The 18,271-nt window shown below is 34.3% G+C and overlaps 1 protein-coding gene across 3 annotated transcripts in view; it reads right to left on the bottom strand.

The window, feature by feature from the left end:
• The window catches only part of EDIL3 (EGF like repeats and discoidin domains 3), a 429,794-nt gene that overhangs the window by 170,930 nt on the left and 240,593 nt on the right, over positions 1-18,271 (bottom strand). For all 3 annotated transcript variants that reach the window (XM_019929732.3, XM_073802274.1, XM_019929733.3), the window contains one exon: positions 18,050-18,163. In XM_019929732.3, the coding sequence (XP_019785291.1) occupies positions 18,050-18,163 (114 nt within the window). The remainder of the gene's footprint in view (positions 1-18,049; positions 18,164-18,271) is intronic.

Raw genomic sequence — 18,271 nt, forward strand, 5'->3', positions numbered from 1 at the left:
ACTGTCACTGTTTGCACATGATATGATAGTATACACAGAGAACCTAAAGATGCTACCAGAAAACTACTAGAGCTAATCAATGAATTTGGTAAAGTAGCAGGATACAAAATTAATGCACAGAAATCTCTTGCATTCCTATACACTAATGATTAAAAATCTGAAAGAAAAATTAAGGAAACACTCCTATTTATCATTGCAACAAAAAGAATAAAATACCTAGGAATAAACCTACCTAAGGAGACAAAAGACATGTACGCAGAAAACTATAAGACACTCATGAAAGAAATTAAAAATGATTCAAACAGATGGAGAGATATACCATGTTCTTGGATTGGAAGAATCAGCATTGTGAAAATGACAATACTACCCAAAACAATCTACAGATTCAATGCAATCCCTATCAAACTACCACTGGCATTTTTCACAGAACTAGAACAAAAATTTTCATAATTTGTATGGAAACACAAAAGACCCCATATAGCCAAAGCAATCTGGAGAATGAAAAATGGAGCTGGAGGAAACAGGCTCCCTGACTTCAGACCATACTACAAAGCTACAGTAATCAAGACAGTAAGGTACTGGCACAAAAACAGAAGTATAGATCAATGGAACAGGATAGGAAGCCCAGAGATAAACCCATTCACATATGGTCACCTTATCTTTGATAAAGGGGACAAAAGTATACAATGGAGAAAAGACAGCCTCTTCAATAAGTGGTGCTGGGAAACCTGACAGCTACATGTAAAAGAATGAAATTAGAACACTCCCTAACACCATACACAAAAATAAACTCAAAATGGATTAAAGACCTAAATGTAAGGCCAGACACTATAAAAATCTTAGAGGAAAACATAAGAACACCCTTTGACATAAATCACAGCAAGATCCTTTTTGACCCACCTCTTAAAGTAATGGAAATAAAAACAGAAATAAACAAATGGGACATAATGAAACTTAAAACCTTTTGCACAGCAAAGGAAACCATAAACAAGATGAAAAGACTACCCTTAAAATGGGAGAAAATATTTGCAAACAAAGCAACTGACAAAGGATTAATCTCCAAAATATACAAGCAGCTCATGCAGCTCAATATCTAAAAAATAAAGAACCCAATCCAAAATGGGCAGATCTAAATAGACATTTCTCCAAAGAAGATATACAGATTGCCAACAAACACATGAAAGGATGCTCAACATCACTAACCATTAGAGAAATGCAAATCAAAACTACAATGAGATATCACCTCACAGTGGTCAGAATGGCTATGATAAAAAAATCTAGAAACAATAAATGCTGGAGAGGGTGTGGAGAAAAGGGAACCCTCTTGCACTGTTGGTGGGAATGTAAATGGATACAGCCACTATGGAGAACTGTACAGAGTTTTCTTAAAAAACTAAAAGCAGAATTACCATATGACCCAGCAATCCCACTACTGGGCATATACCCTGAGAAAACCATAATTCAAGAAGAGTCATGTACCACAATGTTCATTGCAGCTCTATTTACAATACCCAGGATATGGAAGCAACCTAAGTGTCCATCAACAGATGAATGGATAAAGAAGATGTGGCACATATATACAATGGAATATCACTCAGCCATAAAAAGAAACGAAATTGAGTTATTTGTAGTGAGGTGGATGGACCTAGAGACCGTCATACACAGTGAAGCTAAGTCAGAAAGAGAAAAAGAAATACTGTATGCTAACACATATATATGGAATCTAAAAAAAAAAAAAATGGTTGTGAAGAACCTAGGGGCAGGACAGGAATAAAAATACAGATGTAGAGAATGGAGTGAGGACACGAGGATGGGGAAGGATAAGCTGGGACAAAGTGACACAGTGGTATGGACATATATACACCACCAAATATAAAATGGATAGCTAGTGGGAAGCAGCCACATGGCACAGGGAGATCAGCTCGCTGCTTTTTGCCCACCTTGTAGTGGTAGGATAGGGAGGGTGGGAGGGAGACGCAAGAGGGAGGAGATATGGGGATATATGTATATGTATAGCTGATTCACTTTGTTATACAGCAGAAACTAACACACTGTTGTAAAGCAATTATACTCCAATAAAGATGTTAAAAAAATTAGATGACAAATATAAAGTTTTAAACTACAAATAATCCTATGACTGCCCATTAGGAAGTTTTACATTTTGAAAAAAATAGTCAAAACTAGAATTTCATGCTTTTTCTTAAGCTTTTAATTAAAAGAGAACTTCATGTGTCTCATACTTTGGAGTTATGTAAAATACTAGTTTCTCCAGAAGCTTTCATCTAATTCATGTTGGACAGCTCACCAGAAATCTGATAAAGGCCAATAAATCACAAACATAAAATAAAGCCCAGTCATTAACCCAAAATGGAGATGGAAGAATTATCATGATTTCTAAAAATTCCTGTGCAAATGAGGAAAATAGTGATTTACTTTTCTTAGGAATCCTTCACTTTAGTCTCATGCTTCAAAAAATTACTAAAGCAGTTATTTTGTACCTTAATGTCATTAGGATACAGCAAGATATGAATACTATTATTAATATACAAGAATGATAAATTACACAAAAATAAATAGAACCAGGGATATAAATTTTACCTACATTACTAATACATTTGTTGAACATTTTTTTCAATTACCCAAAACCTCTTTAGCTATAGAAAAAAGAAATGACTGTGTGAACTATAAATTGCTCAGGTTGGGGTTTACGATAATATGTTCTTGGCACCTCAGTACTTTCAAAAGTTATCTGCTCAGCTAAACCAAAACTGCAAAGATAAAAAGACAACAGAAACACTCATTTTATATTAATAGAATTAAAGGTCCACAATTTCATAGGATCATACAGTTTACAAATGTAAGTAATTTATCTAGGAAATAAGGTAACAACTAAGTGTAATATACTGGTGACTTGTGATGTATGTAAAGTGACTTATCAAGTCTTAGAGAATTTTCTGTTATATCAGTTCATCAAGACTGTTTTCATTGCAATTTTGGTTAAGGGCATGAACAAAAATGCAGTTCCAGGTACCTGTATTTTTAAAAACCCGGGTGATACCAATATATAGCAAAGTATGGAAACTGTGAGTTAATCATCTTTATTACCAGGAAAATAACACCCACCTTAGGTTTGTGTCATAGGTTAGAAACAATATATGGTAAGCACATAGTAAACCATATGGCAATCAATATGCCCTTAGTGAATGGTAGCTCTTCCACTGTAATTGTTATGGTTGTTATTTTATTGTTATAAAGCAAAAGTTAGAGTTAAAAGTTATGGTGGGAGAGATTGACTTCCACTGTGACTACCTGAAGAATCCAAGATTGAAAAATATACTGCCAGTTCAGCCAGGTTTTACATGCATTTACTTCTTATTCAGGAAATAAAAGAAGAGCAGAACATCTGCTCCCATTTCCCATACAAAATATTCTTTAATAAAAATACATACATAAGCACAATTATTAGTCATGAACATTTACTGAAAATGATTCAAAATGTCATGTCACTTGGCGTTGCCTTAGTATTATATTCATCATCAGATAATTCTGTCCCCAAAGCATTCAAATTGTCAGATAAATCTCTGCCTGGGGGAAATATAAACGATAGCTTCTTATAATGAATGAACACGAAATGATTCCCCACAGTATAGTGCCAAATTCACTGGAAATAAAAATAACCAATTAAATAATCTCTTTTTAAAATAGGTCTGTGACTGGCAGGCACTTTTCTTCATTGTGGTAAAAAATAAGGATCTCTCCTATGGAAAAAGTCTCGTATTAACACTTTGATAAACCAGATTACAACTCTGAAAAGCGCCTTTATAATCAAGTTTTTTTTTTCCCAATTTAATATCCGAGTAATCCTATCTTTAGGTTAGATGGAGATAGTTTTAGCTGGTGGCAATTTTGTTGCAGTGATCTAAGAAATCTCATTTCCTCAAGTCCGTAACTGAGAGTAAAGTAACAAACATTTTCTCCCCAAATTGAATAATATACCTGGTTCCCATATCTTCAGCATAACCATTTTTGCTTCATCATGACTTATTTTTCCAATCAATGTGAGAAGAATGTTAATATTCATTGCTTCAGATTTCCAAAGACATAAAGAGGAGGTATTGGAAGAAAAATCATGAAATGCCCCTTAGCACCTAGCCAACTCTTTTTTGATCTGATTTTGAGGTATATGAATACTGGTTTTTTCTGAAGTGTCAAATAAACAAAGTAAAGTGAAGAGACAGTTTCAGAAGAAACTTCTTTCCTCCAAAGGTATGGATCTTTTCTCTCACTGACATTCCTGAAGAATAAAAATGAAGCCTGAACATATTTATTGCAGAGAAAAATATGTCAGGCATTTCAGCCTCAAAATAACCCCATGAATAGCAGTTTCATTCCCAATTTTAATTAAGGCAACTGAGGCTCGGAGAGGTTAAATAACCCCTAAAGTCACAGAAGGAAGATTTGACCCCAGGTGAATCTATTACCAAAGGGTCATGATAAACACTGTGATACAATCTGTTTGCTGAGGACATTATGTTTGCTGCATTATGTCTTAAGCAGTGTGGAGAAGTGATGAGAAATGACAAGCAGGGCACTTGGCTATCATGTTTATAAAGACAAAGAGTAGTAACTTAGCTCACTTTGTGTTCTTCATCATTGTTTCTGCCATGGCTTGTAGACTGAAGGGTCAACATTGATTGTTATTCATTAAACATTTAAAACATATTTGTTGAACCTCTTCTTTGAGCAAGGCAGAGGCATGACATTTCATACTCTAGTCTTTTAAGGTTCAAGTGATGCTAATTTAAATGCTAATGATGCTAATTTAGCATCATTTTATAGCTAGAGATCCATGAAAAAGGACTATAGTGGGGCTTCCCTGGTGGCGCAGTGGTTAGGAGTCCGCCTGCCGATGCAGGGGGCACGTATTCGTGCCCCCGTCTGGGAAGATCCCACATGCCGCGGAGCGGCTGGGCCCATTGAGCCATGGCCGCTGAGCCTGCGCGTCCGGAGCCTGTGCTCTGCAATGGGAGAGGCCATAACAGTGAGAGGCCAGCGTACCGGGAAAAAAAAAAAAAAAGGACTATAGTGAACTGCCTACCTCAAGATTTTCTACGTCTTTATTTTTCTTCTCTCTCTTGCTCTCTATTTTCTCCCTACAATATACGAACTGCTTTCAATGTTCACTTATAAGAAAGCCAATTATGATATAAGGCTTTATTCTCTGGTTAATGAAATGCCTCTGGCTAAATTTTGAAGGCAATTGTTTTCAATGTTAATATTTTCAAACAAGAAATTAGCGTCTGGGTAAGTATCACATTAGTCTAATTTAGGATACAAAGGTTTGCGTATAATTTCCAAAACCTGTATCATTACTTTATCAAGAACTTTGTGTTCTAACCCAGAATTGCTTTTGTAGTAGCTGTTAATTTTTGTTTTTCATAGCTTTATGTATTAGGTGCACAATAATCATTAGAAAAATAAACAGACACCAATTAAACATTCATGTGCACATAAACTTGGATTTCCCCAGTATATTTCTCTTTTCTCCCATATTCACTTTATTGTAAATCCAAATTTCATTACCTGTGCCAACAGATTAAAAAGTAAACATGGAGAAAATAAATCTATTGATTATATTTACTCCACATACCTTACAATCATTTTAAAATTCAGTTTTAACTCCCATTTCTCATAAGCATGGCTATTTAATAACACTAATTATTAACTGAAACATGATTTCTACAGTATTTAACTGCTATCAATACTCTCTGGTTAAAGCAGAATACTAAAAAAAAAATTCATTTCAATCAGTAATAAAAACAGCCTGTAGACCATTTACTTGGCTAGCCAGCTCCTGGAACTTCAAAAACTGTATGTACTATTATATTCTTGGGAGTAGAGAGGCTGCTACTAGAATATAAAACAGTCATTCCTTTTTACTTATATACTGTTAAAAAGTGTAAGACCAAGCCCATAAAATTTTCCAATATTTTTCTTTTTTAAAATTCAGATTATATGTATCTAGTGGTCTGTTCATTGTTTAAATAAGTGATAACCTGCTTCCCATTTTTATGTTAATATAGATGAAGGCATCTCTCCTTTCTCTCTCTCTAACATTTTTTTTTCTCTCTCTCTCAAGAAATCTTAGTTACTCAGCTGCCTGGGTTTGTCAAATGTCTAATCTAACCATGCAGGGAACTGAGGTGTTACAGAGACTAGGAAAGGAAGTACATTGAAGAAACAATGTCTCCTCTTGAAAAACTTTAGATCTGAAATGGGATGTGACCAACTAGACATATGTTAGACACACTCTAGAAAGAATAAAGTAACAATAAATAAATGTTATAAGGGCAGTCTTTGGTAGTGTACTCTGGTGGATTTAAATGGACTCTATTTCAGAACGAAAAGAAATTAAAATGCTAATTTTGTTTTCCAAGTGTAACTTTGTATGTAACTTTGTAATCAGAAAAACAAAATGTTTAAAAAAACATTAAAGGGGTGCTCTCTTCGGTAGCACACATACTAAAAAAAATTAAAGGGTCATTCAAAACAAGTGAAATGTAAACAGTTTTTCAATTTAGACCATCAGAGATGCTATCACCTGTTGCTAAGTGCACAGAGATACTCACTAGAAACTACTTGATAGATAATTGTGTCTAGAAAAAGATAATCTATTTTCTAATTAAGGTAGAGGTGTGTGTGTGTGTGTGTGTGTGTGTGTGTGTGTGTGTGTGTGCGCGCGTGTGAGAGAGAAATGTTGTGTAATGATCTTATTGGTTTTCAATTATTCTGAACACATCTCCGTATTTCGGAAGGGTAATCTGTGGGCAAATACACTGGCTTCTACAGATGTGGCCTGACATAAGTAATGGTAAAGTATTCATACAATGGGAAATACAAATGGACAGCATGAAGTTATGTATCATTTTCTTTAGTATTAATCCATATTTTTATTTTATTGATTTAAAAATCATTACTTGCAGAGCTTAGCTTAGATATAAATGCTTGCTAGTAGTACATTTTTTGGAATGGTCATGTTACTTAAATTTCTGTTTTATTATTAATTTAATAGACCTTAGTGAGACAAAGATCCCATTATTGTGTACCATTTTCTTAAGTACCATTAACATATCAATGATTTTAAGATGCATCCCAAATTCAGAGATGTTAGTATAAAGGCATACATTTTAGAATTGTGGAAATGAGGAAATGTATATGATGTTTATTTTTTCTTTTAGGGGTGCATGTTTTAATTTTTTTGGACAATTCCTTTTTCCCATATTACCGGTATAAGGCAATTAGCCAATTCTGTAATTGACACAGTTAAACCAGAACTACAAAATTCTCTCTTCCAGGTCATATTAGAAACCAAAATCTGAGGGCTTATTATCAGACTGGGAAAATGAAAAATTTTTTTTCTTTTATATTGGCTTATCCATTTCATTGCACAGAATTTTATATATTACTGTGTAATATTTTCAGGCAACAGTGCCATTATCCCCAGAATATAAAAAAATTGTTTTACTTTTTATGACTAGACAAAACACCAGGACACAGTTAATACTTCTGTGGGGACTTTCGTAGTGTTCTGCATAATGAATGAACTCACTTAGGCCCCTATGATAAAATCCACCTGACTGCTCAAAAGGTTAAATGTGTATAAAAAGCTGGTATTTTGCTATGCTAGGAAGAAGAGTTAAGAGACACTAAATGAATTGTTTTTCCTTCTCAGATACAATTGTAAGCTTATTGCTTTTTTGTGTTATAAGTAACCTTTTCATGTGCAATCCATAGCACTATTTATTATTCATCAAAAGAAGCTACCCCAGGTAAAAATACTGTTGTAACTGAGGAATATTCAATAAATTGGAATTCATTATTCATGCAAAGAAGGAAAGAAAATTAAAAACAGGGAAAAGCAAAAATTCTATGAGAATCTATGTGACCTGGAAACAGGAATAAAGACATAACGAGAAAGCAAGAGAGAGGCCCAAGCAGTACATAAGCCTTCTTTACAGTTTTGGTTCACATGTAGTCTTGAAAATAGCCCTCTTAATGAAATAAATTGAGTGGGTAAAGTTTTCCTATAATCAAATAAAAAAAGCCAGAAAAAGTACATCAGAGCAATATTTCAAATGTCTTAATGTCAATGACCTTGTGTTATATATTTTGATAGTTGTCTCAGCATCTAGCATCATGCTATTTTCATAGTCCTGTTGCAAAAGATCTAGGTTGTTAGATGTCCAGTCATTTCCACCTTTTTATTCCAGTCCAGCCCTCACAGATCTGTGCAAACTTATCCTCCATAAAGAAAGACGTCCAAGTAAATGATAGAATCACATGAGTCTTGGAAGCGTACACTGCTTAAAATAACTCTAGGTACCTGTAAACTATGAAATAAGAACTAAATTTGAAAATAGACTTAATTATGCATTTAGTGACAATACCCTGATGCTTTAAAACTGATGTGAACATCAACTAAAAACATAACTTAATAGATTGGCTATTTTTTAAAATTTTCTCATGTAATGAGCAATCCACATTTACTTTGTACTTGATGCTGTGATTCTGGACCACTAGCAATTTTTGGTTAATTCATATACAAGTTGCATTCTTTTAAAGCAACTGTGTATATGTCGCTGGCAACCCAAATAACTAAACTGATTATAAAATTTTACACAGATTATAACTGGTTTTGAGAAAATTAAAAAGGTCCTGGTAAAAAGCAGAATGTGCTCAACTTCAGACTGTAGCCCTTGGACGGAAGGGATATTCTTTAGTTTATCTCTTTTCTCTCGTCTTTTAAATATGGGTTAGTATCCATATCTAGCTCAGAATACATCAATTCTCTACAGGGTTACAAACTTTCTAAACCTGCATTGTTGGTGAGAAGCAGCAATGGGTTCAGTAAAAACTCAACCCTGCTATTAAAACACCTGTAAACACAGTGACAAAAATGTGGCTTAACAGTATCATCTTCTGCTATTTTGCTTATATTTTTTATACATGGAGCTAGAGAACAAAACTCAGAAGCAAGCCTAGAAATTGACATTCAATGAAAATGGATCATTAATAGCTTTTATTTCCAAAAGCTTCATCCATATTATCCAGGAGGAAAAAATATCTTTTGAAACCAATAAGCCAATAACTCAGGATTCTGAACCTTTTCTGCACTACAGATATTTCTATCAGTTTTGTAAAGCCTAGAGGCCCTTCTCAGCATGTTTTTAGTTCATAAAATGAAATAAACAGAAGTACAAAGTCATTACCAAAATATTTTAAAATGTGTGATACAATAATACGTGTGCTCATCTATTAACGCATTAAAAAACAGAGGTGGTGGCAGGACTACTATAATTTCTTACAGTGAAAATGGTAAATGGTATTTTCAGCTATGTACAACAAGTATAATGTGGTATGAAAATATCTGTGATTTCTATTAGTGACAAAGTCATTGGTATTGCTAATGCAATGATTCATTGTTACCTACATTTGTAATGGATAGAAATTCTAAGTTTCAGGGAGCCATTAGTAAAAATAAACATACGATTTTTGTTTTCTCATCAAAAAACACAGACACCCTGAATTCTACCCATCCCCGAAGATCCTGTACCCTCAGTCAAAAACTCTGCATTAAGTACTTAAGGGGGTGGGACTGAGAACATCCTTTATATTAATCTCTGTAGGAAAGTGCTCATGTTTTGTTATACTGAACTATTAACAGTGGTAGAATCCAGGAACAATTCTAATGGGAAAGGAAAAGACATTATTAAGTGACTGCTGAGTGGATATGAGGCAACTTTTATAAATGAAATAGTCATTTTATGGATATTCAAAAAGTTGTGTGTCTGCCTGAGTGTACCAAAAAAATATAAGGTGAATTTTATTTTGAACATACCACCACAAATATCCTCGGATTTCTTGGAGCTAAGAGGTGTGGTTTCAATTCTTCAGTGTTTTGTAGTTAGATAATAGTGCTGAGTATTTATAGGCTCCTTTATTATAACTATAGTTCTGTCCATTTTCCTTGTCAGAAGTTTATTTTCTGTCCCTGCTCCTGTTTTCCTTTGAATTTTAGTATTGAATTTACTGACTTTGCTCTGACTCTACTTCTTTTTATAGAACCATATTCCTCAAGTTCAATTTATTTTTAAGTTGGATACTTTATGTGTCCATTCCCTTTAGAGCTCTAAAAACAATGTGTACTATTGACCAGATAAAGCTGTTAAGGTAACTATTATGAAATATATTTTTAGGTCCTTGGTCACCTTAATGGCTCTCTGAGTTTTAAGATATGCTTAAAGTCCAGCGCACTACAATCTGGGAGGAGTGGTCTGTGGCTATTATTTCTTCCTCAGCACCTGCTTGATCTGGGAGAGCTGCAATCTGGCATTCTCTTTACCACCCACCACAATTATTTAAGGACTAATAATGATTTCAGAATCCAAATTAAAAAGTCTTTTCTTAGGTATCCATTTCTTTGACCAGTTCCCTGTTTTGGAAACACTATTTTCTTTGCCCTCTCTAAGTCTTGATTCTCAGTTTCTCTAATCACTCTTTTATTTTTTGTCCCTTTGCAGATAGAACTTCTTTATCTTAAATTCTATCTTTAGTAATCTTATATTCTTTATTCTTTTGAATATCTCCGTTGGCACTAACATTCAATCTTACCACTTCACCATTCTCATCTGATTCTTGAATCTGAGTCTTTGTTACACTATGCTTCCCTGAGTTATCACCCACATTTTAATTAACTAGCTGTCCTAGCTTACCAGGATGTGCCAGTGCACCTATAATTCAATATGCCTATGCAGGAAAGAAATCTGTTGGGCCCTTCTCCTTCACGTGAAGAAGAATGCTTTGAAGATGAGACTCAAAACATGTACGAGGCTCTTTGTGTTACATGCTGCTGGAAGCTATCACTTCCAAGTCTGCTTATGTAGCTGACAACTGCAGCAAGGGGCATGCTGGGATTGGTGTCCCGCTCAACTCAGCTCCTTGGGTGCCAGTAAAATTTTACTGCTACTATTTGAAACCCTTGGGATTTCAGGAAATCCTGGAAAACTGTGCACATTTGGTAAAAGATCAGAAACCATCTATGTTCTTTTCTTTCTCCTATTTGAAAAAAGCATTATTTATCTCTGCTGTTCAGTGACTCTGATAAAAGCAGAAACCAGTGATTTGTGCTTGTAATTTCCTCATTATGAAACCACGATTTCAGCCTCACTTTGATATTCAGACCCCAAATTTCACCTAAGTACCCCAAAATGCCATGGCAACACATGTAAAGAATAGTGACTAGCCCACAAATTACATTTTAACCATGTTTCAACTTTCAAGTCCTAGGATGACTTCTTTTCTAGCAGTTTCCTTATAGAGAGATTTTTGGTATTCTATAGTGTAATATTTTATTTGAGTTCTACCTTTATTTTTTTGTCAAGGGTGAGGATGGGGTGATGGTTGAAAAGATTGATATTTACAGTCTGAGAAAAATACAACATTTCTCAATCATACACTGCCGTTCTAAATGTTATGAAGCTGAAATCAAGTTATACTGCTCCCAAACTCCTCTCCTGATCTCTGCATACTTTATCTTACTTGGTTTCTGAGATAGGATATATTAAAATGAGTTTTAGCCTGGAGAATAAATGCAAAACTAAATTTTAATCCCTGGACATATGCAGGTTAGTGCATAATGGGAATGTTACATAATTTGAAAAACAAGAAGGTCTTACTGAATGTTTCAGTAATTATTTGTAATCAAATACAAAATACAGTTAATAAGAATCTGATTCAATTTGTTAGATGTATTTAGTATGTCCTAGGGGGTCTATTTGAGCATTCTGCAGATATTTTTTCTGTCTTTCCTTTTAGATTATCACTTTAACGTACAGCAGGTGAACTTTCAAAGTGTGATATGTCTGAACAAAACTGTTGGGCAACATTTGGAAAAATATACCCAGAGGCAACTGATTGAAGCTGGAACTTCCGTGTCAGACACAGAAAGTCCAATTCAGTTTGTCATTGAGTCAATTTTTTGTGTTTATTGTTGCAAAGACTTCATACTGCAGTAATGTTGGAATCACTTCTTTCCTTGAGGGCTATTGATATTCTTACACAGTATTCTGGGTTTTTTGTACTTATTGTCATGTCTTTAAAAAGAATGTGAGAAATTAAGTAAAATAATTATCTATACTCAAGTATTTACAGTTATGGTTATTTCCACTTATATCTCTATATATTTATGAGTAGATTTTTAAATATTGTGTATATTGGATTAACATTATACAATTAATCCTGAATATAAAACTTTCATCAACCCATAGTCGATTTCTTTCTTTCTTTTTTTTATGTTCACAAAAGGTGACAGCCTGAGGTAAGCTGTCCTTCTCTTGTCCTATTGGAGTTCTGGATTAATTCTTATCCTATGTATTCAAGGAAAGTAATCTTACATTGATATTAGGCAATGCATTCAAAGATAAAAATTGTTGCAAATCACCATTTCAAAATTCTAAAACAGAGCAGCTATTTTTTATCTGGAATAAAACTAGAATGAGCATTAATGATTATTCTTCTTTGTTTTTTTGATTTCTTGTTACACTTGCAAAAGTTAAAGTCTATTTTGGTGTTTTAAAAATCCCTTGTAGATGCATAAAAAGATAGTTTATGAGATGGATTATTAATATATAAATATGCTTGCCATCAACTAGTGTTGACCCCATATTGTCAAAGCCTAAAAGGTAAGTGATCATTCTAAACACCTCATCATATGATTATCATACAGCAATCAGAGCTCATCCACTTAATATTAAGATTCTTAAGGACAAAGGGTCTGTTTATCCTTGAGCATACTGTCCTTTTTGTAAAATTTTCATAGCCTGCCGCCTGTTTGGTACCTACTATATGTGCTTCTGGCCTCAGTTCAAATGTTACTTCCTTAAACTCCCCAAAACAGAACAGGCACCCCTGTCATGGCTCTCTCTTCTTTTCATTCATGGTACTTATCATGTTTTGTAATTAGACATTATGTAATTCCTGTTTTTCTCCCCCACTAATTTCTATACTCCATGAGAATAGGAACTGAATTTAACCGCCATTGTTGCCCCAGCTCTAAGGGGTGGCTAGTGTTGGATCCAATTTGGTGAATGAATTAATTCATTAATACATGTTCTGAAAATTCTGTACATAGTTATGAAAAACTCAATAAATATTTGTGGCTAGTTTATTTATTGAACACATAATTATATACATTCAGTATGTTTTAACACTGGACTTAACACAATTTTCTCATTAAATTTATGTGTCTTAATTCTAATCTTTACTTCCTCATAAATACCTTTTATTTTTAAAACTTTATTTTAATCAGAATCTCTTATATTTTGCTTTTGGATCTATGTCATAGCTGGATATAGCAGAGTAGAAATTTAGTGTTAGATAGGATAAAACTATAATCTCTGACCATCTATATTAGATAAGAAAATACTGAAATTATTTTTCCACTGTTAGTTCCTGTTCATCATTCACTAAAGTACTTGATCAAATAACAGTGACAGTTTACAATAATTGTAAACATGAAAACATAAAGAAATGAACTTAGGTGTTTGTGGTTCAGAAGTATGTTATGATGTCATATTTTTCAAAAACTAAAGCAACTCCTATCTCCTATAATGGTTTTGGTTGAATTAACAATATTTGTTTATTAAAAATTATGTTAATGCCACTGGATTTCCTAAATTCAGGTACTTGTAAAACATGGTATGCAAGGCATTAAAGCTGACTTCTACATAATTTGTTCTCAATACACACAGTCAGTTACTAAAGATAGGCAGTTGTTTAAAAATTTAAAATTTCACAAAATTATAACAAAAGAAAAAGGGGACTAAACTAGATTTAACTTTTTAGATAACTCAAAATCCTTTTGTCTACTTATTTATTTATGCAATTATTTGCTTTTTTACAAAATGTATTGACCTAGATATTTTACTAAATGGTTGATATATAGGTTTCTCATTCCATTTCATCATCATTGTCCTTTCAAGCTGTTTATGAAAATGGCTATCTGAACACTTGAACTTATATCATTTAAAAGTGACAAAGGAATATAAATTAGAACTTAAATTAGAAGAGTATCTGTAATACTGTAATAGATATTACGGAAACATCTAAACGATTTTCACGTATCAATCAAAAGTAACTTCAGGGCCTTCCCTGGTGGCGCAGTGGTTGAGAGTCTGCCTGCCGATGCAGGGGACACGGGTTCGTGCCCCGGTCCGGGAGGATCCCACATGCCGCGGAGCGGCTGGGCCCGTGAGCCATGGCCGCTGAGCCTGCGCGTCCGGAGCCTGTGCTCCGCAACGGGAGAGGCCACAACAGTGAGAGGCCCGTGTACAACAAAAAAAAAAAAAAAAAAAAGTAACTTCAATTAAAATTAAAAATAATCAAACTTAAACCCCCTGTAATAAAAAATGAAGAATAAAACTAAAAAATAACTGAGATTTCTCAGAGTCAATGATAAGTTGTATGAACTGTATATGGAAATCTAAACTGAAATTATATAAATCAGATGTATTATTGCCTTAACTCATCTGTAAATATTAATTAGGAAATAATTAGTGTGAAAATTACAGGCAGATCCTTTGCCAAGTATTAAAACATTTGTTGTTAACATCTGAAATAATTATATTGTTACTGAAAATGTTTAATAGGTGATTGATACATGTAATAATTATTACCACATAGGCATTGTGTTATAATAGATAGGGTTAAATATAAATTTATTCCTTACAAAGTAAAAGTACTTAATAGCTATATTAATTAAAGACATACATTATAAATAAAGAAGTCACATAATTAAAAAAATAATATTAAAGTAGCATCTCAGCATACACATCTTACCTTTAATGGTTTAACTGAAAATGAATAAATATACTTAGGTTTTTAAAATGTAGAATATCATTAATATTAAAAATATTTCATTTAATTACACTGATAAAGGTAGTAATAATAAATTGATTAAAATTGAAGGTACGGTAAATATGAGAAAAATGCAGAGAACAGGTTAAGATCTGAGAAAAACAAATCTTTTGGTGATAAGTAGACAGATATCAAGATCAGTCTGTCTACACCCTGTAAAAAGCAACCTAAAAAGCAACCTCCAAAATTACCACTTTTATATTTTCAAGGCTCATTAGTAGTAGTAGTTGGTCAGATCATAGCATTTATATGTCTGTTGATTATTTGAAATGAGTGAGAAATAAATAAGTGATCTCAGATAAACTATCAAGATGTCTGCATGGAGTAATGGCCTAAAATGAGAAACAGATCCCTGTCTACCTCTTATTTCAAATCCATTTGCATAACCCCATTGCAAAATATACTAAAACTTAATTAACCCATCAGTACAAATAAGAAAGAAGTGGTACAAGTGAGGCAAATGTAAGTGCAGCAGCCCCAAATTAGACTGAAAGCTTGAATGTGAACACAAGGAAAACGACACTTCGGTATGGGTGTCCTCTAACCCCCCAGCAGTTAGTCTCCATCATTCTTCTTTCCCTCTCTCACATGAAATATCTGCTGAAACAAATGGCTTCTCTCCCATTATTGCAGGTGTAAGTTGACCTAGTGGACCCCTGTGGGAGAGCATACAAAGCCCAAAGAAAGTTCATCAATCTTACTTCAGAGTAGAAGTACGCAAATTGGTTATAATCTATGTAATGTCAACTCCTAAGATCCTAAACTCAATTAGCTGGGCGCTAGCATTACCTGTAACCTGCAGGTGCTTCTATATGCCATGTAGTGAGTGAATGTTCTACGTTCTCAATGCATATCACTAAATCATCACTGTGGCAAGATGCACTTTCCTACTGTGGATTTTCTAAACGTTCTAAAAAGCCACAGAATAAAAAGCAAAACCATAGCCTCAGAAACCTAGACAATGGGAAGAATCAGAATCCTGAATTTATTACATACTCTTATAAATCAATGCAATAGAAACAAATACCCCAAGAGGAACATATTTTAGATTGTACCTTAGGGGACCTGTTCCAATATCTGTCAGGGCACAGAGATGAACAGGGGGAACAGTAGAATGTTAGAGCATACGATAGGTTAAGGGAGGCACCTCACTATCACATGCATGTTCAGAGAGCAGTCTGGATTTACATATAAATATTTTACAAATATAAAACCAAGTCAGAGAAAAACAAAGAATTTCATTAAACGCAATAGCAAAGACACTAGATGCAAACTTACGGCCATGAAGTTGAAAGTCTATTTCAATACATCCTTCCTAACCTATAAGGTTTCTTTCTTTTCAAGGGTATTTTCGGATGTGGTGACCTCAGTAAAATCTCTGATGGAAGGATGAATAGGCTTTAGTCATTGGTTTCAATTTCTAGCTCACATCAAGGTCTCTTTCCATTTTCAATAGGTAAGAAACCAACTGGCTGTCTAGTTGCTCCTTGGTCAGTACAGGGGGCAAAGGCTGATTAGGCAGCCATATTCAGGTCCCATGAACCAAAAGAAAAAAGTTGCAAGAGCTGGGCCTGGGTGGGCCAAGGACCAGTTGAAACTAAATTTAAGTCAACTTAGTGGGCAGGCAGTTAGGTGCTTTATAGGAAGGTTGCTAGGTTTGTTGACTGGGTGGCTATTGGTCATCCAGTTGTATGATCAACCTGCTTACTCATACTGTCCTTTCCTTCCATTCATCCATGCCTGAAGCTTCCTTTATTAACTCATGCTCCATGTCCTTCTTCAATTATTTTTAAGCTTAGAAATATTTTCCCCATCCAAGGTATTTCTTTGATATTCACAATTTCATTATTTTAATGAAGTTTTTCAGGACTAGGGTAATGAGAATCTCCAGATCACCATTTTGTTTATATACATAATCCAAATAAATTCTTCAATAATTTTCCTTCTTTTATTTTATAAATTACCATTGTCAAGGAGGAAGAGAGAGAGGGAAAGTGAGAAATAAAATTGTTACTCTGGCTAGAGAGAGAGAGAGAGAGAGAAAGAGTGTGTGTGTGTGTGTGTGTGTGTGTGTGTGTGTGCGCGCGCGCGCGTAAGAGACAGAGTGGAGGTGGAGGGTGCTTTCAAGTTTATCTTGTTCAGCTCTATCCAAAGAGGTATCATTCTTGGTTTAGAGGAAAATACACTGAACTGGGAATCACAAGACCTGATTCTAGATTCCTTCCAGTCCTGGTTCTGTCACTAACTGTGAGAACCCAGCAAACCACATAGCCTATGTGTCTCAGTTTCTATGTCTGAATTCTTATTTGCATTTGCCTTTTGAATTTGCATAATGTTATGATGCTCTAATAGCATTATATACATCAAACTAGTAGCACTATGAAGTTTCTATAAGTGTCCAACAATTATTAAGCTACATGACTCTTGTTCTTGTTAGCATGAACTTGTGCCCAATTCCAGTCTCCTCTTACTGACTATAATCCTGTTGCTACCTCTCCCTAGGTTTTTTATTTGTTTTGGAGAAGGTGGGGTGCTTTGTGCTTCTTTGCAAACATTTCAGGTAAATTATTATCCTATAATTTGATCCATCATCTCAAGACCCTACTGTCTTAGGCTTTCAAGAAGACAAATAAATAGCATGTAAAACTCTTACTGATGTGTTGGCCAATTCAGCATGAACCCTTATTAATCTCTACCTTTTATCTGGACAAAGGTTATCTGGTTAGAATGCTCTGAATTTACTGTTTGAAACAGAGCAACAACTCTGGGAGAAAATTAGGTCATATGCACAACTCAAAAGCCAAAATGTGATTCATGGAAGAGATGTACTTGGGTCTCTGAGGAACTGTTGACCTCCTTTCAGACCACAAGGCAACCACTCCTATGCCTATCATGTTCTAAGTGAGACCCATCCTGGAGAATAGATGCACATTAATAACATTCACAACAACAAATATGAAATGTGCCATTTCAATACATTATGAAATCTGGAAGCAAATTATTATTGATTTTGGCCCAGATTCCATAATAAATGGAGGCTATGCAAATAAAGGTTTATATATATATGAATACTTACTGTATTGACAATTTCTTCCCATGAATTCTCCTGGGCACTCACAGGAATAGTTAGCAACAAGGTCTGTGCATATTCCACCATTTTTGCAAGGCTCAGCTTCACATTCATTAATATCTGCGGAAAATAGAGAGAAGAGAGGAAGAGAATTATTGGTGAAAAAAAGATCAGTTATTAGAAGGTTTTAGGCGTTTCAAATAAAAAAAAGTCTAAATAATGCTGTGT

This window comes from Tursiops truncatus, chromosome 3, assembly GCF_011762595.2.
Source record: "Tursiops truncatus isolate mTurTru1 chromosome 3, mTurTru1.mat.Y, whole genome shotgun sequence".
Taxonomy (NCBI): Eukaryota; Metazoa; Chordata; class Mammalia; order Artiodactyla; family Delphinidae; genus Tursiops; species Tursiops truncatus.